At 29.6% G+C, this 24,130-nt stretch overlaps 1 protein-coding gene, 1 long non-coding RNA gene and 1 pseudogene across 2 annotated transcripts; all 3 read left to right on the top strand.

Annotated features, from left to right (window-relative positions):
- The first annotated feature begins 1,785 nt into the window (after positions 1-1,785).
- On the top strand, positions 1,786-3,088 carry LOC112743676 (uncharacterized). The gene is made up of 4 exons (XR_003172175.2): positions 1,786-2,250; positions 2,349-2,410; positions 2,706-2,793; positions 3,042-3,088. It is a non-coding gene; the product is annotated as an uncharacterized lncRNA (long non-coding RNA).
- Positions 3,089-11,777: 8,689 nt separating this feature from the next.
- On the top strand, positions 11,778-13,103 carry LOC112740507 (protein EMB-1-like; annotated as a pseudogene).
- A 5,649-nt stretch (positions 13,104-18,752) lies between these two features.
- Positions 18,753-19,815, top strand: LOC140178868 (uncharacterized). Its single transcript, XM_072216107.1, has 5 exons — positions 18,753-18,916; positions 19,012-19,044; positions 19,174-19,217; positions 19,316-19,379; positions 19,607-19,815. The coding sequence occupies exons 1-5, from the start codon at positions 18,836-18,838 to the stop codon at positions 19,730-19,732; spliced, it is 348 nt and encodes a 115-aa protein (XP_072072208.1). The 5' UTR covers positions 18,753-18,835; the 3' UTR covers positions 19,733-19,815.
- The last annotated feature ends 4,315 nt before the right edge of the window (positions 19,816-24,130 follow it).

Here is a 24,130-nt window from a genome sequence, read left to right as displayed (position 1 = left end):
TACGTACGACCGGTTCTATCGGTTCAACCAGTGACCCAATGACCCAGTAACCTGACCGGTTCGATCACTGGTTCGGTTCTGACAACTATGGTTAGGAGTACTATAAAAATTTATAATGTTCCAGTGACTTAGGTAAATATATGATAAAAATATTTTTTTTTTAATTTCTAAATTATTATTGACTATGTAGAGTATTTTATTTAAAATTTAAGTACATGCATCTATTTACCTAAATCACTAGGACATTACAAATTTTTATAGTTTCCTTAACATCTTTTAAGTCATTTTTTAAAAATTATTTTGCAAGGAATAAAATATTTTTTTGTGACATAATTTAAATAAATTTATTAAAAAATTAATAATTTAAAAATTAAAAAATATATATTTTATCCCATGCATTAAAAAAAAGCTAACAAAATATTTAATTACGAGACTTTTTCAAAATATTCATGAGCTATTAAGAATGGGTGGAAGAGTATTGTATGAAATTCGAATTGATAGCTCATAAATATTTTGAAGAAGTCTCGTAATTAAATATTTTATTAGCTTTATTTTTAATGCATGGAAAAAAATATATTTTTTAATTTTAAATAATTATTTTTTTAATAAATTTATTTAAATTATGTCACTTTGATTCGAACTATCCTAACACTATATGCATGTATAATTCGAATCAATTTGATTCGAATTACCTTAATACTTATGCATGTATAATTCGAATGGGTCAAATTTAAATTACAAATATCACTATTAGTTCGAATTGATCTCATTCGAATTACACAAGAAAATAGTTTTGGGTGATTCAGGTAACGTTTTTGAATTTGGTAAAATCATGTAATTTTGTCCTCAATTTGATTTAATTGTATATTTTGCCCTATATATATATATATAATGATTAAATTTATCATTTTTTGTTCAAAAAATTATGGTATAGTATTATTGTATAATAATAATAATAATAATAATAATAATAATAATAATAATATACTTTTTTTTTTAACGGAAGACTGTTATATCTAACAAAAAACGTTGGATATTGATTTATATATTAATTTTTTTACTAAATTGTCTGTTTTTAAAATTTTTTGAGACTGATCTGGTTAATTATTTTACCAAAAAATGAACAGAAACTGATTTGTCTGTCGAAATAAAATTTTAAGAATTGATATGTGTATTAATTTTTTTTAAGACTAAAATGTTCAGCTTTAAAATATTTAGATAATTACTCTTAAAACAATGATAATAACATTAACAACTATAATAATAAGAATAATAGTAATAATCATTTTAATAATCAAAGTAATACTAGTACTAATTATAACAATAATAATGATAATAGAGATATTATAATAATAACAGTAATGATAATAATGAGCTAATGAAAACAATAACAGCAATAATAAGTGAAATAATAATTATAACAATAATAAGAAAGAGCAGTATAATAGACCAAAACAAAAAAAAAAAGCAGTATAGAAGTGAAGGTTAGTACAAAAAAACTAATATTAACTATGACTATAAAGTTAACTTATATTTAAATTTGTCCCAATTAATACAATTAAATATTTATGAACCGATCCTTATATTATTGGGTATCTTTATTTATTGCTTGGTGCTTCAAACTCTTGATTATACTTTCCCCACCCAAAAAAACTCCATCAAATGAAGTAAAGATGGTAATGATAAATAATAAATAGAAGGATAGGTATCATGTATATATGTATACATCTATCTATTATCTATCTATTACTTGTATAATAATAGCCGTGGCTTCAGAAGCCACGCGTCAGCCTCACATTCATTTGAGTTAAAAAAATAATAAAACGTAGTAACCCTTCACGCGTTTCTCTATCATCTCAACTTTTCCCTTTCTCTTCTCTCTTCTTTAGTTGACGCGCCCCTCTTCCGCCCACTACATCTCAAAAAAATCCTACACTCCTTTCTTCCCTTGGTTTTCTCTCGATGGGGTTTGCTATCCATCTGAGTCGGATCTCCTCTCTAGTGGTGGTTGATGTATCTCTCTGGATTACGATGTATATGTGGTCGGGTGCATTCTGCTTGTCTCTGCGCTTTGGGTAGTTGGAGTTCAAAGCGCTGGGGTGGTGGTAGGTAAGGGTTTACAGATATGAGATCCCATTTTTGGGAGTGGATTCTGAGAGAAGAGAATAGATGTCTTGATCTCTGAGCGTGGTCATCTCTGGCGCTGTGTCTCTGAAACCCTAGGTCTTCAAATTCGATCTCCACAATCTGGTTTGTATGTTGTTTTCAGTGGTTGCTACTTCTTCTTCATTTTTGTTGTTTCACTCAATTTAACGCCAAGGAAACTAACCTAATTTCGTTGGTTGCAGCTCAAGTAGTCAAAGTCGGAAATTGAAAAGGCGAGTTGAACATAGCCGATTAGCCGATTCGGGTAAGTAGCGTGGGTTGTTGTTCTGTTGTAGCTTATTTGTGCTTATTGTGTTGCTTGAGTCATGTATTAGGGCAAAGAGCTTAATTTGTATTCGTGCTTATTCTGTTTATCTGATTCTTTGGTTTTCTATCCTTTGCAAGTGCTTTCGTTTTATTTAATTTAAGCTTTTTTGGATTGGTTGTGTCTGAGTGTCATATTGCATTTTCGATCCCGGAAGGAAGGATCTTTGGTTTTTTGGCTCAGATTTTGTGTTGGTGACCAAAGATAGTTGACTTTCTGATTTTTACAACTGCAGATGTTGGTGGAAAATGGTTGAAATGGCAAAGTCTAAATTTGAGTCGTTTAAACATGCCATGGATTGGACTCCTGGATTTCCAACAAAGGTACAAAACTCTGGTTTTTTTATGAAAGTTTGCAGGTTGATAGGTTTATTTATGGCCTTTATTACAAGTCGTCTTGACTTATTTATTTCTTTTTTCCTTGTCTGAATCTTTTTTTCCTTCTGTTTTCTTGGGTGTTGAGCTAAAATCCGTGTCTATTTAAGTGGTGAAGAATTTAGTGGTTGGTGTTGATATCCATTGTTTTCTTTTGCATTGTTAGTGTCTAGAGAAAATGAGTTATTTGGGCGTAGGTGTTAGTCCTGGAACAGTTCCAGTGTACCATAGCACAAACCTGAAATTGTTGGATAAGAGGATCAAGATAGCTGAGTTGGTGCTAAGGTGGTTTTCTCCTTTGAGAAGGAAGCTAAATTCACTGATGTTAAGGCTTTGGTGTAAGTATCTATTAATCTATGTTCTATGTTAATTTCAAGCAATAAAAGTGTTGCATGTTTTGTTGTCCTAATTCATTAGTTTTTGATGGATTAAAAAACTTTGCAGATTCTTGGTAGTTGCTAATGGTTTGGCTGCTGGATACTCTTTGATTCAAGGACTTCGTTGTGTTGTGAGTTTGGTTAGGGGAAGTGTTCTCTTCAGCAAGCCCTTAGCTTGGGCCATTTTCTCTGCTGATCAGGTACCCTTTTATATTTGAAAGATCACATAATAAGAGCTATATACACTCCATATGAAAACACTTCAATTGCTCTCCGAATATCCTAGAAATTGTAGGCATCATATTGAATTTGGTTTTCTAATATGTAATCCATAGTAGCTTTGAATAATTTTGATTCTTTTTCTGAACTCTCTCTTCATGAAGAGAGATTATTTTTTGATTTTCTGTTAGGTTCATTTTCAGTATGCAGGAATTTTATTAGGGTTTGCAATTGTGTTTCTAATTTTCTACTGGGGTTTGCGTGTTTCCATGGCAATTTCAAACTTATTCAGAGCATTTTTGTGTAGTTAAATCTGAGTTTTGTAATTTTCCGTTGATTTTAATACTAAATTTTCTATAATGTACACTGAACTATTGAGCTATTAATACTCATACACACTTTCTAAAACTTTATTGATTTAATTTTTTTTTTCACTTTCAGAATGACCCAAACAAAACTCCAGCACTATCACGCCACAAGAGAGGATGTAACTGTAAGAAATCATTCTGCCAAAAGAAATACTGTAAATGCTTTCAGGTATTCATCCATCCTTACTAGGTATCATGAATGCTTCAGTTTTAGTTATAATATCAGTTACTAATGGTAGTATGTTTTGTTTTTCAAAGGCTGGTGTTGGATGTTCCATAAACTGTAGATGTGACACGTGTAAGAACACGTTTGGTAGAAAGGATGGTGAGTTGTCCCTTCTTTTGCAAATTAAATACGTGTCAGAATTTAACTGTTTTATTGTTTCAGTTCTAATTCTGTAGGAGTAGAAACCCAACCAGAAGTAGAAATAGAGGCCTGTGGTAAAGAGTTTGTTGAAAATACATCACGGAAAATTGAAATTCAGAACTCCCACGGGATGTCTAGGTTGGAAATGTTGTTTTTTGGTTAGTTTTGAAATGATAAAATTGATGATTTTGCTTATTAATGCTGATTTGATTTATTTTTTTATTTTTTCTTTTTATGTGACAGTTCATTGAATTTTCCGTTAGAGAGTAAGATGTTTGGGACTCTTTGCTCTCAGCTACTTGAGCATTCTCAAACTGTTTCACACCACGAAACGACTGGAGGCAGAGGCAGAAGTGGATAGGTCTCCGATGACTTGGACCAAAACTACTTCTCCAAATGGGAAGAAATTTTTAATTGATAGTCAATAGTTATTAGTTAGGTCTTTTTCCTTTTAAGTCAGGTTAGTAGTTTGTACCTTTAGGCATATTTAAGTATATTTTAGTTTTAAGTATATTTTAGTTTTAGTGCGATCTTTAGATGTGTATGAAAAAATTATATTATTTGTGCTGTAATTAGTTGGCTTAGTTTTATTTTATTTGTGTTATTTCAGAAGAAATTTTTTCGCTTTCATAATGGCAATTGTGAGGTGATCCAATAGTTTCGACAGATTAGTAGGCATTAGATTGATTTAAGTTTTCTAATGATGTATTCACTGGGACACTTGCTCTATTGGGTCTTCCTTTGTTTTCTTCAATTTGTTGTTGAAAAAAGCTATAGCAATAATAGAAGTATAATGTCTAAAATTAATTCTAACTATATGAATTTACTGTTATTTTAGTTGCAATCATTTTTGTATGTTTATCTTTATTGGTCCATTTTGTTTTCTTGAGATTTTGTTTGATGTGTTTTGAGTACATACACATGAACTAATTGTTCTATGTTTTTTTCCCCTTTATATTGAGGTCCAACTATGTTTTTTTTTTCCACATATGCAAGGTGCTTCTGTTTTCTCTAATGACGATGAGTTGATATCCGGTTAGTTGTCTATATGATTAAGTTTATGCTATGAATGGCCATTTCCATATATTATATGAAGTCAATCCTTACCTTGTCTTTTCTATGGAAAATCCTTTCTTTTTGGTATTTTTTTTCAAAATAAAATCGATATAATGCTGGTACAGGTACTCATCTTAAACTCAAGTGAGCTGAGAAAGCTTGTGCCTTGGTTGCCGAAATTCCAGGTATTTATATTTTATACATATTTTTATTTTTTTTACATTACCTTTACCAGTTTACGGCCATCTTGGCTTGATGATATTTTTCTATTTCGGTGTCTCATTGTTTGTTGTTTTAGGTAGGGATGAAATTTTTATTTTCTTTTGTTTGTATGTAGGAATGGTAGAAGCATTGAATTCAAAAACTACAGAATGGAAACAAGAGATTGAGTTCAAATAGGATGATGTAAGTACTCCCTCCTTAATATACTTGATACGTATTCACTAAAAGAAGAAAAAAACTTGATATGTAAGTCTCAAAAGAAATGTTGGATGTTAACTGATGCATTCTAATTGGTTGCTCAAGTTCTAGTTTGTGTCAAAATGATTTTTGCTGTGCGTGACTTTCTAGGCCCGTCTGCTCTCTATGCTTGAAGATTACACCAACGCCCGGCAAGAAAAAGAGCAAGAACCTCATAAGCTGCGGGTAAGGTCCTCTTATTGGTTGAAATATTTTTTTAATTGGAATCCAGACAACACTTCTTTGTATCTGTCAAATTCACTTCCCACAAATTCACTTTCCCTTCTCTGTTCATCTTTCTTTGCTTTTAACATTTTGTTTGACTTTTTATTTAGTATTTTTTTTGTCTTTTCTTTTCACCATTATTTTTTGTTGATTTTAATTGGTTATTTTCTGTTTTGGTTCCTTTTACTTTTTCATGGTTGTTCCTTCCTATTTTATGTGTTGCTCTGTGTACTCTTATTCTCTTTTCAGTTACTGCTTAAATGAACTCATATATGTATCTCCAAGCTTTTCTTAAGGTTACGTACAATTTTTTTTCTTTTGCACAGTAGATCCTCAAAAGTTAATGCTATACTAGAGTTTGTTGTAAATATTCTTCACTAATTTCTTTTTCTCATATTAATTTGTTTATTTGATAATTTATTGGATAAATCTTGCTCTCTTATATGATTTTCTTCGTTCAGCTGGAGTTGCAAATTTGTGGAGGAGACTTTGTGTCTTAGATGCACAATGGATTTATGGGCACTATTCTAAAAGGTATGGTCTTTTTTACCTATTATCCTTGGATTCTACATTATAGATTGTGCCTTCTTATTTATTGTTCCCCAATTTTCTTGCACATATCTCAAAATTCAGTTGTGTTTAGATAATGATTCTTTGTTTATGGTCATTGTTTTTGGCTCTGATAATGTCAACTATCTTTTGTAACTGCCATTATGTCATGCTTATAATTCTACTGTTTTTGGGTTAAATCTTTTGTTTATTGCTAATATAATTAAAGTTACTAAAGTTTATTATGATGTCAAAAGATAATCTGAGCCTCTCATTATATAGATGTTAAACGATTAATTCAAAGTTGCTAGAGAATTCATTAGTATTTCAATCAGGATATTAATCTGCTTTTAGAAATTGAATATTACTTTAGAGACTTCTAAATTTTTAGATAGTTAATTTCTTTCTACTGGTGAAGACATTGATAATTGCCTATGTTATCAGGCTCTGAATGGGTTAACAAATATGCTTATTTAAGGATCAATTTTATAAGCTGATCAAATATGCAAATTTTGTTGAATTTCTCTTGGTTTCATAATAAAGAGAAAAAAAAATACATGAGATTTTGAGTTTGGGTTCTTCTTTTATACCATAACTTTATTTTTATCACCGATATGGTGATGTATAATTTTTGCATTGTAACCAATATTTTGGAAAATATATCTCTTTTTTGCGATAAATGATCTAATTCAGGGATCACTGCTATGCAAAAAAAAAGTGTATAAATACATCTACTATAGCATGAACTGTGAAAAATTGTTTCTACTTTGTTGGTTTGTCGTATTCTTTAAAGTTCGAGTCATGTATTCATATTTATTTAGCTACCTTTTTGTATCTAGAAATGTGATATAGATATGTGTTCTTTAATCTTATTAAAGAGCATGGGACAACTGCATTAAAAATCTGTTGAGAAGATGGAAACTTTGACTATTTCGAAAAGAAGTTTTTTGTATTTCTATATGGTTTTCGCACAATAGGCAGAATTTTATTTGGTTTTTTATACCTATTTGTATTAATTTGCCTTAATTTCGTTTAAATTTTAATGGATTTTTTGAAATTAGGAATATGTTGTGCCCAGGATTAGAAAAAGGAAAAGCCTCCCTTGAAGAGGTTGAGAAGGTCATTGAAGCTCGAATTTGATGAATCTGATGATGCTGATCTTTTTAAGGATGAATCTGCATCTGGTCATGAGGTCAAGTGACATGATTTTCTATGTCATTTAACTAGACTTATTCTGATCAAGACTTATAGAAGGCATTAGATATGGGTAGTGCAAATAGTGTCCACCCTTCTTTGATGTGTAATGTGAAATTTTTTGGTTGTGTTCATGTAATAGGAATTGGTATTTAATATTTGGTATGTAATGTGGTGTGTGTCTTAGGATGTTTGATGTTTTGTATGTCCATATTTTGTACTTTATTGGACTTATTGATCATGTAATACATCAATTGTTAGGATGTGGACATAGCATTATTAGCCAATAGACAAATTTAATTATGTAGCCTTTTATTTTTATAATTCAACTCTATAAAGATTAATAAAATGCAGTAGCTTTTTAGTGTTGTATGTTAAAGTTTTGGCAAATGATTTATATTTAAGAAGTTATATATATACTGTGTTACTAATTTTATTTAAGAGAAAGTTGAGAATTTAGTTGTAAATGATAATTGTTGAGAATTTACATGACATGTGCTAAAGGTTTTATTACAATATAAGAATTAATTATAGAGACAAATATTTAAATAATGTTATTTTACAGAGTTAACCTTTTTGCATTGTTAATTTGAATGGCAGTTTCACTATTATTGTTTTATGTAATGAACAGAAATTTTTGACCCGTGCGTTACACGGATCCTCTGCTAGTATATATATATATGAATACAGGTAGCCACGTTGTTTTCTTTCTTTTTATTTCCCTTAATGTCTTCGGTTAGAAAGAAAGAAACTAAGGCATTGTGATTAAAACAAATGATGATTTAAGTTATTGCTAATAAAAGTGGCCCAAACTTATATATGTATGTACATATGTATATATAAGCCATCTTATTTTCTTTGTTTGGCTTTGGCTTTTTTTTTTTAATGGCATTTGGCTAGTAGAAAGAAAAAAACTATTGATAATAATAATAATAATAATAATAATAATAATAATAATAATAATAATAATAATAATAATAATTTTTTTATTTATTTTTTGAAATATTTTATTATATTAAAAATTATTTAAAAATTTTAAACTCAAAGTATTTAAAATTTAATTTAATTATTTTTAAGAAAATAATTTTTTAAATATAATAATAAATCATAAATAACTTATTATTTAATTTTTCAAAAAATTCAAGTGTTATACATTAGTTTTCATGTTATTGTTTCGCTTTAGTTTCTTACACATATTTGTCTTATTTAAAACAAAATGATTTACATGACAAAAAAAGCAAAATAATTCGTATTATTGTAGCCTTGTAGTTGTAGGCCCATCTCTTTTAGGACTTTTATGAAAATATTTATTTTTTTAAGACTATTAAATAATTTTGAACAATGGATGAGATTTTTATGAATTTCATGCAAAAATTGGACACCAAAGCACTAAATTATGTCAGAAGTATTAGGCGTACCATTTATTTCATTTAGCCAGGTGCAAGCTAAAATTCACCGGTTGTGGTGATGCATTTTTCAATTTGGTAACCACTAAAAATATGTGTATAATTTTGTTTAAATAGGTGGATTTTAGCCTGTACCTGGCTAAATCAGGTAAATAATACGCCTGATACTTCTGACATAAGTTAGTGCTTTGGTGTTCAGTTTTCATATAAAATTCATAAATACCTCATCAGTTGCTCAAAATTATTTAATAGTCTTAGAAAAACAAATATTTTTATAAAAGTCCCATATTAAACAAATGGGTCTACAAGGCTACAATAATACAAATCATTTTGCTATATATCAATAAAGAACATCAAGTGCATCCAAAAAGAATTTTTTTTAAAATAAATTAAAAAAATTATTTATTTTTCAAAATAAATAATTTCATCTTTAATTTTTAGAAGTTTGAAACAAGTTTATCATGAACTAAACGAAATTTGCCGGCAAACTTCATTAAAACCAATAAGTTCCTATTTTCATATAATTTGAATCGTATTGGAATATTTTTTTTATTTAATTCACATAATTTAAAATTTTAAATTATAAAATTTTAAATTTAAATAGATATAATTTAAATTAATAATTTAATTTAATTTGATAAAAATAAACGTAGTCAGATTATTGTATTCATATGATTAATTATGTTTATTCGATTTAAAAAAACTAATCATTTAAAATTGATAATTTTAAATTAAAAAATCAATGTACTAATATTATTTTTAAATTAAAAAATTATAAATAAAACACTCTTTAAATAGATTAGGCACTTAATAAATCAACAATTTGAATCTTTTCATAATTAATATAATAAATTAATTACATGATTTTACACAAAAATAAATGGATAATTTTAAAAATATTGTATAAAAATAGATAGTTTATGTGAAGTTGGATCTTAGACTCATTTTAAAATTTAATAAAATTTTTAAAATATATAACATTGAACTCAAGATGGGAGCTCAAGTAAATAAGATATAAATATTATAATATTTCATGCATTATTGAAATATTTAACTTGTTAAATATCAAATAAATTTAAAAGAGTAAATTAAGTTAATTTTTTTGAAATTAAATAAATATAATTAATCACAAAAGTACAATAATATAATTACTTTTATTTTTATTAGAATAAATTAAATTATTAAATTAAATTATATCTATTTAAATTATGTAAATTAAATAAAAAATATACGAATATGATCTAAATTATATAAAAATGAGAGCAAGTTTGCCCATATCAGTGGACGAACTTGTTTCAAATTCTTAAAAAATATATTTTTAAAAATTAAAAATAAAATTATTTGTTTTAGAAAATAATTATTTTTTAATTTATTTGAGACCTTTTTTTCGCATGCGAGAAGATGCGCAAAATGGATACACATTTTTATTAAGTATTTATCCTACACTTTCTAGCAAATTCTTTATGCAAATATTTGTTTCCATTATAATCATAGTTGTTGTCAGAATTAAACGGTGATCGAACAGGTCAAGTCATCATTAGGTCACTGATTCAACTGGTGGGTCACTCGTTGAATCGGTTGATTCGGTACTATGTAAATAAAAAATAAAAATAGTAAAAAAAATTTAAAATACATATTTTTACTAATATTTTAAAAATACCAAGCTATTATAAAATAATATGAACCAGAAATAATAAGTATTTTATTATTTTTACTCTATCATAAATATTTTTATTTTGTTTTTATATTAAAATAATTTTTATTTTTAAATTTTAATAATTTATTAATTAGTTTATATCTATTATATTATTATAAAAAAATAAATGAGTTTATAATTATTTTTAAAATAAAAATATAATTAATTTAAGAATAAGTGAATTTATAACTAAATTTAAAATGAATTAGATAGGAATAATTATTTGATAAAAGATATATATATATATATATATATATATATATATATATATATATATATATTATAATTTTCATTATTATAGTCCGGTGGTTGTGAATAGGATTCAAACCCCACTTTTAATATTTTGTTAAAATTTAACTCCTAAACAAGTATTTATCGGGATTAAAAAACACTTTTATATTTTTTATTTATTTTATTTTTATATACTTTTATTTATTTTTCACTTCACTTTTTTTTATTCTTTTTCGATTTGGCTTTAATTTTTTTCAGTCTTCAGTTTGGCTTTTTTATAAAAAATTGTTAGAAGTAATTTTTGCTTTTTATAATTTTTGCTATTATCTAACAACTCATATATTATGGATTTTAAAAAATATAAACCTTTTATATTATAAATTGTTAAAGTAACTTTTTCTCTTTATAATTTTTGAAGCAACTCACTTCATATTAGATTACCAATTCACATTCCACACGTCAATATGGTAGGAGGGACAACAAACTAAAAAAAATATCAGGTATATCAGGTATCAGGTGCAGTATCAGGTGCAGGCTAAAATTCATCCACCGCAATAGAGTTAGTCTCTTTCACTATATGTTGTATGTACGTGTCACCATCATCCCACCTAATAGTGTTATCATTGTGCACGTTTTCATTCACGTGTCAATGCATGGAACCGTACACAAGTCAATGCATGCAAGTGTAAGCGCGTCCTTCATCTTTACTGGTTCACATGCAATGTAACCCTATATGTCTCTAACTATATATAAATGACGCTGCTCTTGGCTTATTTCTCATTCAAACTACGTCTTTAATTACCACTATAAACATCTCTAGAAGAAGGAAAATTCTATAGGGTGAAAAAAAAAATCTGAGCGTGTAAGCAACATGACAACTCGGCAAAAAAAGCGTGAAGAGCTTGATGAGAGAGCAAAACAAGGTGAAACCGTGGTTCCTGGTGGTACTGGTGGCAAGAATCTAGAAGCTCAAGAGCACCTTGCTGAAGGTATACAATTGATTTGTGTTATTTAAATTATTTTTCATTAATAATAATATAAATTCAATTCTAATTCATTTTTTAATGAGAGTACATCGTGAATACATAAGATATAAATTTTAATAAATATTTTAAATTTTTTAAAATATTTTTTATGTATTTTTATTATCACAATTGAGTCTAATTAAATTATTACTAATAAAAAATAATTTAATAATTTAAATAATAATTTGTATTATTTGTATAATCCTTTTTTTTTTTGGTGACTAGTATAATCCTTTTTAAGTGTATATTGTTTTATTTAAAAACTTTTTAATATATTATACTATTCTTTTTTAAAAGATTTAAATGAGTAAGAAGAAGAGACAAATTTTTCATGTTTTTTTTCTTTTTTTAATCAATTTTTGTATGGAAATTTTTTCTTTTTGGGATGAACAAATCTAAATCCTAGACTTAGACTATTGAAAATTCGTTTTAACATGTGATACTATTTGTTTAAGAAAACTTTAAAACCGATAAAAAAAACATGAACGCTATTACTTATTACCTTTTGAAAATGAAAAAATGTTCTTTATATTTCTAAGATGATCTTTTCGATCTTATTAGTATCACTTATATATGGATATAAGTAAAAGTATAGGAAGAAGCAGAGAAGGCCAAATTAGGAAGGAGCAGCTGGGATCAGAAGGATATCATAAGATGCGTACAAAAGGAGGATAGACTAGGAAGGAACAGGGACTGCGGGCTACCAAGAAATGGGACGTAAAGGAGGTCTCTCTACCATGGATAAGTCCGGCGGAGAGCATGCTGCTGAGGAAGGCATCGATATTAATGAATCCAAGTTTACCAACGAAAAAAAATAGATGTTATGAAGTTGTTGCCTTGATGCATGTTCCCATGCTTAGTTGCTAATAATGTCGTAGTTCTCATACTTAGTTCCTCGTACTATCGTTGTTAGGATTTATATATTGTTTTATGTCTACTGTTTGTGTCAGTTTATCTTTATTGTCCTTCTACTTAGTTGCTAATAATGTGGTTTGCTAGGATTTATATGTTGTTGTTTTGTGTGTGTATTGTTTCTGTCTCTTTATCTATAAAGACAGATGCTATAAAGTTGTTGTTTTGACTGTTATTTTTGACTTATTTAGGTTTATCATATTCAAATGCTACAGTACTATACCTCTTGTCTTCGTTTTTTATTGTAATTTAGCAATATTTTAATTTTTATCTTAAAATCAAGGAGATAATTTAAAACGAAGGTAATTTATATATTTAAATAAAATAAAATTTAAAATTATGTATTTATAATATTTGTAAAATATTATATTTTAGTGTTAAATTTAATCTATTTAAATTGCCAACATAAACTAATAAAGACTTGCAATTTATAAATAAAAAATATTTAAAAGTTAAATAGAGAATATAACGTAAAAAAGTTAATACAAAAATCATAAATATGTACAACAGTTTATGTACAATAATTTTTTAAATTATTTTTATCTATTTTAGTTTTTATGATTAGTGACATCAGTTTTTAGAATAAATTCTCTTTGTTTCAATGAGCTAGTTATTTATTATTTAATATTAAAAAATATGTTACTTTAAGAAAAATTAAACACTAATATTTTTATAAAAATATATAAAAAATAATAGAAAATACACTAATAATTTAGCATATTAACTTAAATGAATATTAAATTAAATTATAAAATTATAATAAATTATATAAGCTCTATACAAAATTAGTATATAAGGATATTATTATTTCTATTATATATATAAGTATTTTATCAAATGTTATTTTTTGAAGTATGTTTAATTTTTTTTAGTATCTTTTTTAGTACTCTTAGTATTTTGTTTTAATGCGTTATATTTTTTCACAATTAAAGTTAATTTTTTGTGTAATTTGCTCTGTCTAAACAATCAATAATTTATATTATAAAAAAATAACAATAATAAAAATAATATACAAAAACAATAACTATAAAATTATACAATATTAAACAAAAAATTATATATTTTGGTACTTTTCAATAATTAATTTGTCAATTAATTGTGACCCAGAATAAATGAAAAAACCAAAATTTTTCATTTTTTAAGATAAATAAAAAAATTAATTATAATAAATTTAAATAATTATGTTTATAAATATACTTTATAACATTTTAATTTTAAGAATGGATTTGTTTTTACATCCTGAATTTTAATTTTAACTTTTAGCATTTATTTATCTTATCATAACATAATTCAAAACATTCTTACCCATAAGTATATATATAATTTTAAGTTATTTTCAAGTTATTGTATGTTATATTAGTCTCAAATAATAAGCATTATTTTGTTAATAAAATGCTTATGTAAAAAAATCTTAATTATTCTATTAATTTTATAATTTTATTAAATTTTTAATTAAATTTTTATATTTTTCTTTAATTGGATTTTGTTCTGAAACTTATCTAAATTTTCGTAGAGAGATAAGGGTGGTATTTAAGGGATTCAGATACTTAACAAAATTTTAGACAGATTTTTAGGAGGTTAGAATTTAAAATTCAAACCTGTAGAGTTTATAACCATCTCTTGAGTAGCCTCACTTTTTCTGGCGATTAGTTACTCTTTTGGTAGAAATGTTGGAATCTCTCTTCTAGATGGATAAGAGCAATAGTAAAAGTTAGTTAAGTAAGATTATTGAGCTCACGTAGTCCCGATCGACCTCTACAAAATCGAATAAACTTGGTCTTGATAACATATGTGAATTGGGCTTTATCCTCTTTAGGTATGAATAAGTTCCTAATTTTGTAATTAGATATTTTTTATATGAAAAAGTTAAACTTAACTAAATATTTCTTCTAAAATAGATGTAGACAAAAATCTAGTTAAGTTTTTAATTATGAATGCCTTCAATTATTTGTGAAGAAATATTTAGTTATCTTAAAAAGAATTTAATTATAAAATAAAAAATATTGTAGGAACTTAATTAAAAAAACAAAATATAAAAAATTAATTAAAATTTTGATAAAAAAAACAAATAAAGTAATTAAACTCAAACAAAATAGAAAAAGTTAAAAATTTATTGTGCATCAAGATTACCACACACACACACATATATATATATATATAATGAAGACGAGAAGCGCCTGTAAACATAGAAATTGTCTGTCTAGCTATCGGCTATTACCTCCAAAGCTAGTCGCTCGTCTGCGCCTACGAAAGTAAGGCACTTGAAAGAGTGACATGGTCTAAAGGGAGGCTCAATTATGTGTATTGATTCCGGACATAAGGAATTCACTAAGTATAATAAGATCTTAGTGAGAAAGGAGCTCTGCCATCTCTATTAGCTAGAATGTGGTTTCGATCCTTTCGGTGATGCTAGAAGTCGTTTCGACTCTTTCTGTACCCCGATATCTATTGAGGAGCAAATCCCTGCACTATATATATATATATATATGAAACCAAGAGGTTATCAACCAAAAACTAAACAAAATTATATTAATTTATATTAATAATTAATTTTAATTTTTTATTGAATATATTTATTGAAGATTAAAAAAACTTATATTTATTTTATTTTATTTTATTTTTATATATTTTATATTTATTTTTCATCTGATTTTTTATTTTATTCTTTTTTGACTTGGCTTTAATTTTTTTTTTTCGATCTTTAGTTTGCCTTTTTTAGAAAATGATTGAAGTAACTTTTGTTCCTTATAATTTTTGCTATTATCTAACAACTCATATATTATGGATTTCAAAAAACATAAGCATTTTATATTAGTACAGTAGAAGTCCAAAAGCAATGCCAAAATTTTTTTTATATTTAAGCATGACAAACTAGTATTATTGCAACATAAACCCAGAATTAAAGTAACTATGTTGAAAGATCTGTAATTTAATTCATTGATCATAAAGCAACTTACTTCATGTTAGATTAACAATTCACATTCCACACGTGTCAATATTGTAGGAAGAACAGCAAACTAAAAAGGTATTAAGCGTATTATTCACTATTTCACCTCATTTAGGCTCATCATTTAAATAACGGTTAAGTTAAATGGCAGTGACATGTACATTATTGATTTTAGCATTATCACGGTGAAAGAGACTAATTCGGATACAGTGATGCATTTTTTAATTTAGTAAACATTGAAAATATGTGTATAATTTTGTTTAAATAACTGTTAGGTTGGATAATAATGAGACGTACATTATTGATTTCAGCGTTATTTCGATAAAAGAGACTAACTCAATTACCGTGATGCATTTTTCAATTTTTTTTGGGTGACTATGCATTTTTCAATTTGATAAACACTAAAAATATTTATATAATTTTGTTTAAATAATTAATTTTTATATATACTAACTAAAATAATCAATCGAGCCGCAGTAGTTGTCGCAGTCGAAAGCTTCTGAATCGAGCCACTGTTTCAGATCTGTTTTCTCCTTCCAACTACCGCTGGTATTCTTCTTCTTCTCCATAGTTCACTTGTCTCTGTCTCTCTGCTTCTTTGAAGTTCCAATTGAGATTGTTCTGTTCTTCTTGAATGGTGAGTCCCACCTTAGTCACGAATGTACTTTCCTCCATTTTCTCAATATTTTTGTTTGCTTATAATGGTGACTGATAAGCTTGCGAAGTTCTTTTGTGCATCATCCAAATTGAACAAGTTTCTTTTTGACCTTCTTATATTTCTTTTTCACTAATCTTATTTAGTATGATTTCATTTTATCCTTTTGCTACATGTTTTATGTTCCATTATCACATTATATCAACCTTTTATCCTCATAGTTAAGGATGTCTCCAATACTAGTATGTGATTGTTCTCAACAATTTGGTGATTGTGGAGCAGAACCCCCTTCCGTATCTTGCTCGTCATCCTGAAGCAGATGTATTGACGTCTAGCGATCAAGTTATACCAACAGTTGTTGATGATATCTGGAAGTTTGGCAAGAAGGTGAAAATCTGATAATGAACAGAACTTAATGATTTAGATTTAAGTGTGACCTGATTGCTCTTCTAGTGGGGCTTATTTACTGCAACTGCATAATTATGAATCATGTTGAACTCTTAACATATCATTTGCAAGTGATAATCAAGTGAAACCTATTTATATGAGAATGCTCCTTATAATGATAGTCACCTTTTATGCCATTTTGTACACACTTAGTTTTTCAGGCATCATTTTAGATTTTCTCATCATGCTTTTGGAATGACTTAAGATATGAAACCAGCAAAATTTATTTTCAGGATGAAGCTTTTTACTGTAGTATTATTGGTATTCTTTGGTTTCAGAAACAAAATTTAATCTGAATGAGATAAGTAGCTAATTGATAAATAAGTAGATGATACCTTTTACAAACTAGGTAAGTTTACATTTCCATTCAGCAAGGCATTTAAGTTGATAGTGCATTAATTTTTCTTCAGATGCTATGGAGTTTATGACTATGATTTTATATACTTAATAATTATAAAAAAATTTTCCTATCTTTTGTTGGGTCTATTAGCTTTTGAAGTCAAGGCTTTGAAGTGTAGAAACATATAGGTATAGACCTTTTTTGCTTAAGCTGTTGTGTAACACTGCATTTGCCTTTGTTTCCAATCACTACAAAGGTTGTGATTAGGATTGTATTTGGAAGTCAACAACTGCCATAAAATTGTCGGTATGGCATTAAAAAATTTGGTCGGCTTATCCTTTCGTTCATTAGTAATGCACTAAGCATGGTTTTGAACATCTTCATGTAGTGTTGTGGCCTATGGATAACGAAACAGGATAACAAACTTGGTAAAGAAACGAGTTTATTGTAATTAGGAGGTGCCTTGTGACATTTTAGAGATGAAATCGGTTGAAAAGGATACTGTAAAAATGTTATCCAAATTGGATTTATTGCATGATAATATTTAGGGTGCACAATCTCACAGCATAGTGAACTCCATGACGGGTTGTTATTTAGTTTTAAAAATTTTTTCCGCTTTGGTTCTGTGGGTGTGCTTTTGAATGTAATTGGTGCCAGAGTCCTTGTGAATTGTTGTTATATCACTTGTCTCTGAAATTTTCTGTTTCAGTTTATGAAGTCTTATTCATAAATTAAATATTAAAAGAGATTTAAGCATAAATGCGCTTTAAACACACAAGGCTTTGTTGTTGTCGTCATCGTTGTTTGGTTTATAAAGCTTTGTATATTTTGAGGAACATGCCACAAAAACCATATAGCCAATGAAACTGTATGTCTTTGTCTAATGCAGTTTTTTCTATTTGACAGATGAAGAAGGCATGTGATGTCGTCAATAGCAGAATCCACTTTTGTTGTTCCAACTTAGTTGACACATGCTTACTTTGATTATTTATTGGTAAGAGTAGTTATTCTTGACTAAAAATTAACCCATCCAGATTTTGAAAAGGAAAAGTAACTAGTTGGTTTAGATTGTTAGAAAAATAAACTAAATTTTGACTAAGTATTTTATTTATTTATTTATATATTGTGTGCTACAAAAGAATTTCAGGTTTTTATGATGGGCGAGTCAGGAACATCAAGAAGAATGGAAACGGTGTGTTCCCTAAGAATGGAAAAGGTACGATCCCCAACAAGCTTCAGAATGTTCTTAAGGTAGGTGAATCAATTATATTTTCAGCTTATGGGCATGTTATTGTTAATTAGCATTTCATTTCTCTTTATGGGCATGTTCTATCTTATAAAAAATCTTATTTTTGTACATGCACTTTTTTTGGATCTTAGTGGTATATTGTTTTGAAGCCAATAGTGAGACAATAATATAAACCATGCATTTCAGGTCCATATTACTAATGCTAAAATCTGGAATGCATAGGATCCAAGTATCAAGGAACTGGCTGAACAGATCAGCTTGAGGAGAGAATGGCACGCATAAAAAAAGATCCGTCTTTGAAGCATATTTTAGATGAGATAGAGACTGGTGGTTCCTACTGCTATGATGAGGTTTAGATGGCAAAATTTCTTATCTTTGTGGCCATTTTAAAATTTCTATCAGTTCAATGGTTTCCAAATTTTAAATAGTTTCTGAAGTGTTTCAGGTTATTTGTGCAGTTTGTGACACTGAGCAGCCGGTAAGTATTTTTCTTCCAACTTATTTCTTGGAGATGGACTAGGCTGAATTTGATGCATAATTCCAGCTAGGAATTGTTAATATTCTTGCTTCATCAATGATGCTGAATGTTTTTTTAATCAATTTGCAGATACGGAAACAACAGTTTCATTGTGATGATTGTAGAATCTGTAGGTGCGATTCACTTAGCTGTGCTTGAGTATATCCATCTCTTTATGTCACCTGAATTTATGACATTCAAGCTAATTTTTTATGATCTAATTTGGAAACAGGGTTGGTGGTCAAGAGAATTATTTCCACTGCGAGAAGTGTGGTTCTTCCACTGCGAGAAGTGTGGTATGCATTCATATCATTCAACCAGCATTGTGCATTTTTTTTCTTTCCCTTTTGTTTGTTTTTCCTAAGCTTGTCCATACTTTGTTTTTCTGTGAATAATTAGAAGGGTTTACTCCTTTCAGGCTTTGGTTTATCAGCATCATAGAATAATTTTTAAATTTAGTCCTTGATCAATGGCATGCAAGGTCATGCTAGTCATAGAATAATTTTCTTTGAATAATCTGCAGGGTCTTGTTATTCAGTTACACTACGTGACAATCATTGTGTGGAGAACTTCATGGGCATGTGCATTACTGATGCTGCTGTTATTGGATATGTTTGAAACTATTGACATTGAGAACTTTTATATATAGAGAGAGAAAGAGTTGTCTTATATTGAGAAATTACTATTTTTTGGTGTCATTGAGGAATTATTGTGCTATAAATAATTTAGTTTTTAAATTTTAATGTTAAAAAATTTTAATTTGAGTAGTGCGGAAATGAGATGGAATTAATAAATGTTTTGAAATGAAAAATAAATAAATAAACAATCAAAAGGTTTGTGAAAGTTTAAAAATCTCATAAAATAGATAATTTTTGTTAAACTAAAAAATTAATTTGTGAGAATTTTAAATTATTACAAAAGTGATTTAAAATTGTTACAAAACACCGGTATAAAATTTTTACTAAACACACAAAACCCTCTGCTAAAGCTTTTGTGACATTTTAAATTTTAGAGGTTTTAAAAATTTTTCAAAAATTATTTGGTGGGGTTATAAATCTCTATAAATAAGAGAAAAAATTTTCACAAATAAATAAAAACTTTGTAATGCTAGGACGCTGAGAATAGAATAATAAAATTGCATATTTTATATGAAGGTGGCTGTTTATATATTCATATCTTCTTCACTAAGAAGAGAATTTCCTCTGAAACAGCGAAAAATTTTAAAGTTGAAAACAAGAAAAAAAAAAACTCAGTCTATTCGTTAAAAAAGTTTTATTATTTAACAGCGACAATTAAAATAGCAATATAAAAAGAAGTCTTAGAATTTTTTTTAGTATCATTAAGTTAATAGAAAACAAATTTAATAAAAATATTTTTTAGTATATTTGATAAAATTTTAATAATAAAAATAAAATATAAAAAAATCTAAAGTTATAATTTATATTTTTTCTAAAAATTTTTATTTAAAAAATATATTTTTAATATAATAATAAAATATAAGTTTAATTATTCTGTTAGTCTCTATAGTTTTGCAAAATTTTTTATTTGGTTCCTGTACTTTTTTCTTTTTAATTGAGTCCTTACACCAAAATTTTTTTTATTTAGGTCCACACACTTTTTTTTCTTATTTGGGTCCATGCACCAATTTTTTTTAATTGGGTCCCTATAAAATTAAACCAATTACTACCAAGAGGAACCTAATTGAACAAAAATTTGGTGTAGGGACCCAATTAAAAGATAAAAAGTATAGGAATCTAATTGAAAATTTCGCAAAACTATAAGGACCACAGAATAATTAAACCTAAAATATATTATTGTATGTAAATATAATTGTTAAATAAATTTTTTATATAAAATATTTAAATATAAAATTATTTTTACTTTATTAAAAGTGTTTTAAAAAAATATATTTTAGCCTTTTAAAATGTATTCTTAGATATTTTAATTTTTTAAAGTCAAATTCAAATTTAATTTTTAATACAATTTAATATTTTTTAATTTAAAATGGTATCTTAATTCTTTTCTAATTAATATTTTTCTAAAATATTAAAAATAACATTTTAATACTTTTACAACACAATTCAAAGGAAATTTTTTTAAATAATTAATTTAATTATTTTAATTACCGAAATATGTAATTTGTAGCGTATTTACTATTTTATATTGCATTGATTTATCTCGTTTACGGTATAAACGAGATATGTGTATTTGTAAATATAAAAATATAATTTTTGAAAATAATAAAAAATATTAATAATTTAAATAAATTGGACCAAAGTATTATGTGAAATCGCCCATCTTTCTTATTATGTGAAATCGTCCATCTTCCTAATATTTGGAAGTGTTCTATTGTTAAGAGTTTGGTCTAATTTAAATTATTAATATTTTTATTATTTTTAAAAATGATATTTTTTATTTACAAATATACATATCTCGTTTACACTACTGTAAATGAGATTTCTGTATTTTTTTAAATTTTATATATCTTGTTTATACAGTATAAATTACTGCGATATAAATTGATAAATACGCTACAAACGGCAGGAAAGGGCAGAGGAAGTGGCCAGACAGACAGCCAGCCTCCTTGAAGCAGGGTTTATCCGGGAACTGGACTATTCTACCTGGCTGTCAAACGTGGTCCTGGTAAAAAAGCACAATGGGAGATGGAGGATGTGTGTGGACTACTCTGATCTCAACAAGGCATGTCCCAAGGACTGCTACCCCCTCCCCAACATTGATGCACTCGTTGACGTGGCCGCGGGGTACCGGTATCTGAGCTTCATGGATGCCTACTCCGGCTACAACCAGATACCGATGCACCGGCCAGATGAGGATAAAACGGCGTTCATAACGCCATGAGGGACCTACTGCTACAAGGTGATGCCGTTTGGTCTGAAAAATGCGGGGGCGACGTACCAGAGGCTGATGAACAAAATATTCAGCGATCTTATCGGCAAGACGGTGGAAGTCTACGTGGACGATATCCTTGCAAAAACCGCCCGACCCGACGACCTCATAAGCGACCTAGAGAATGTGTTCGCATCCTTCCGACAACACGACATGAGGCTTAACCCGCTTAAGTGCGCCTTTGCCATGGAGGCCGGGAAGTTCCTGAGGTTCATGATAACCCAAATGGGAGTGGAAGCCAACCCCGAAAAGTGCCAAGCGATACTCCATATGAGGAGTCCAGGTTGCATCAAAGACGTTCAGCGGCTGGCGAGAAGGCTCACTGCGATGTCCCAATTCCTCGGTGCGTCGGCAACAAAGGCCCTACCCTTCTTCAACCTGATGAAGAAGGGAATAGCGTTTGAATGGACCCCTGCATGCGAAGAGACATTCAACCACTTTAAAGAAATTCTGGCAGCACCCCCTGTGCTCGGGAAGCCCAGAACCGGAGAATCGCTCTACCTATACCTAGCCATAACAGAAGAAGCTCTTGCAGCGGTGCTGGTGCGAGAAGAAGGAAAGACCCAACAACCGATCTACTTCGTAAGTAGAGCGTTGCAAGGGGCAGAACTTAGGTACAGCAAGCTGGAGAAACTGGCACTAGCGCTCTTGATCTCCTCCTGCAGACTACGACAATACTTCCAGGATCACCAGGTGGTCGTGAGAACGGACCAGGGGATCTGTCAGGTGCTCCAAAAACCTGATTTGGTGGGGAGGATGATGACCTGGGCCATCGAACTATTCCAATACGATATGAGCTACGAGCCCCGACACGCAATTAAGGCACAAGCAATGACGGACTTCCTAGTGGAAGTAACCGAAAATCCAACCGAGGACACGGGCACACGGTGGAAGCTCCATGTGGATGGAGCTTCCAACCAGACATCTGGAGGTGCCGGGATCATCCTAGAAAGCCCAGCCGGAGTCATTTACGAACAATCGGTTAAGTTCGAGTTTCCCGTATCAAACAACCAAGCAGAATACGAAGCCCTTCTGGGGGGCTTGATCCTAGCTCGGGAGGTCGGGGCCACAAGGTTGGAAGTATGCAGCGACTCGCAGATCGTCACCACGCAAGTAAATAAAAGCTACCAAACCAGAGACTCACTGCTGCAAAAATACTTGGAAAGGGTCAAAGAGCTGAGCGCACAATTTGAGGAGGTCACGGTCCAGCACGTCCCAAGGAAAAGGAACACACGAGCAGACCTCCTATCCAAGCTGGCAAGCACAAAACCTGGTACTGGCAACTGCTCCCTCATTCAAGGCATCACGAAAGAACCTGCGGTTGCCTTACACCTGACCAAGACGAGCCCCTCTTGGATGGACCCCATCGCCGATTTCTTGAAAAATGGCAAACTCCCTGGGAATGAGAAGGAAGCCAAAGCGTTGAGAAGGGAGGCTGCCAAATACACGGTCATACAGGACCAGCTATTCAAAAGGGGACTCAGCCAACCTTTGCTGAAGTGCCTACATCCCGACCAGACGGACTACGTCCTCAGAGAAGTCCATGAGGGATGCTGCGGCCACCACATCGGGGGCAAAGCCCTAGCAAGGAAGCTCATCCGTGCTGGGTACTACTGGCCGACAATGATGAATGACTCCAGAGAATTTGTGAAAAAATGCGCCAAGTGTCAACAGAACGCCAACTTCCACAGAGCGCCAGCTTCCGAGCTGAGCCTACTGACGTCCCCTCGACCTTTCGCGCAATGGGGAATCGACCTCCTGGGACCCTTTCCGGTTGGCCCAGGACAAGTCAAGTACCTCATAGTTGCCGTCGACTACTACACCAAGTGGATAGAGGCTGAACCACTGGCCAGCATATCCTCATCCAATTGTAGAAAGTTCATATGGAGGTAGGTGATAACCCGGTTCGGCATCTCGGAGGTCGTCATTTCGGATAACGGGACGCAGTTCAGTGACAAGAAGTTTGCAGAGTTTCTCACCGGCTTGGGGATAAAACAGAAGTTCTCCTCGGTTGAACATCCCCAGACAAATGGACAAGTGGAGTCCGCAAATAAGGTCATCTTATTATGTCTCAAGAAGCGTCTAGACAGCAAAAAAGGCGCATGGGCCGATGAGCTCGCCTCGGTCCTCTGGTCCTACC

This window comes from Arachis hypogaea, chromosome 14, assembly GCF_003086295.3.
Source record: "Arachis hypogaea cultivar Tifrunner chromosome 14, arahy.Tifrunner.gnm2.J5K5, whole genome shotgun sequence".
Lineage (NCBI taxonomy): Eukaryota > Viridiplantae > Streptophyta > Magnoliopsida > Fabales > Fabaceae > Arachis > Arachis hypogaea.
This window is presented reverse-complemented; position numbering and strand designations above follow the sequence as displayed.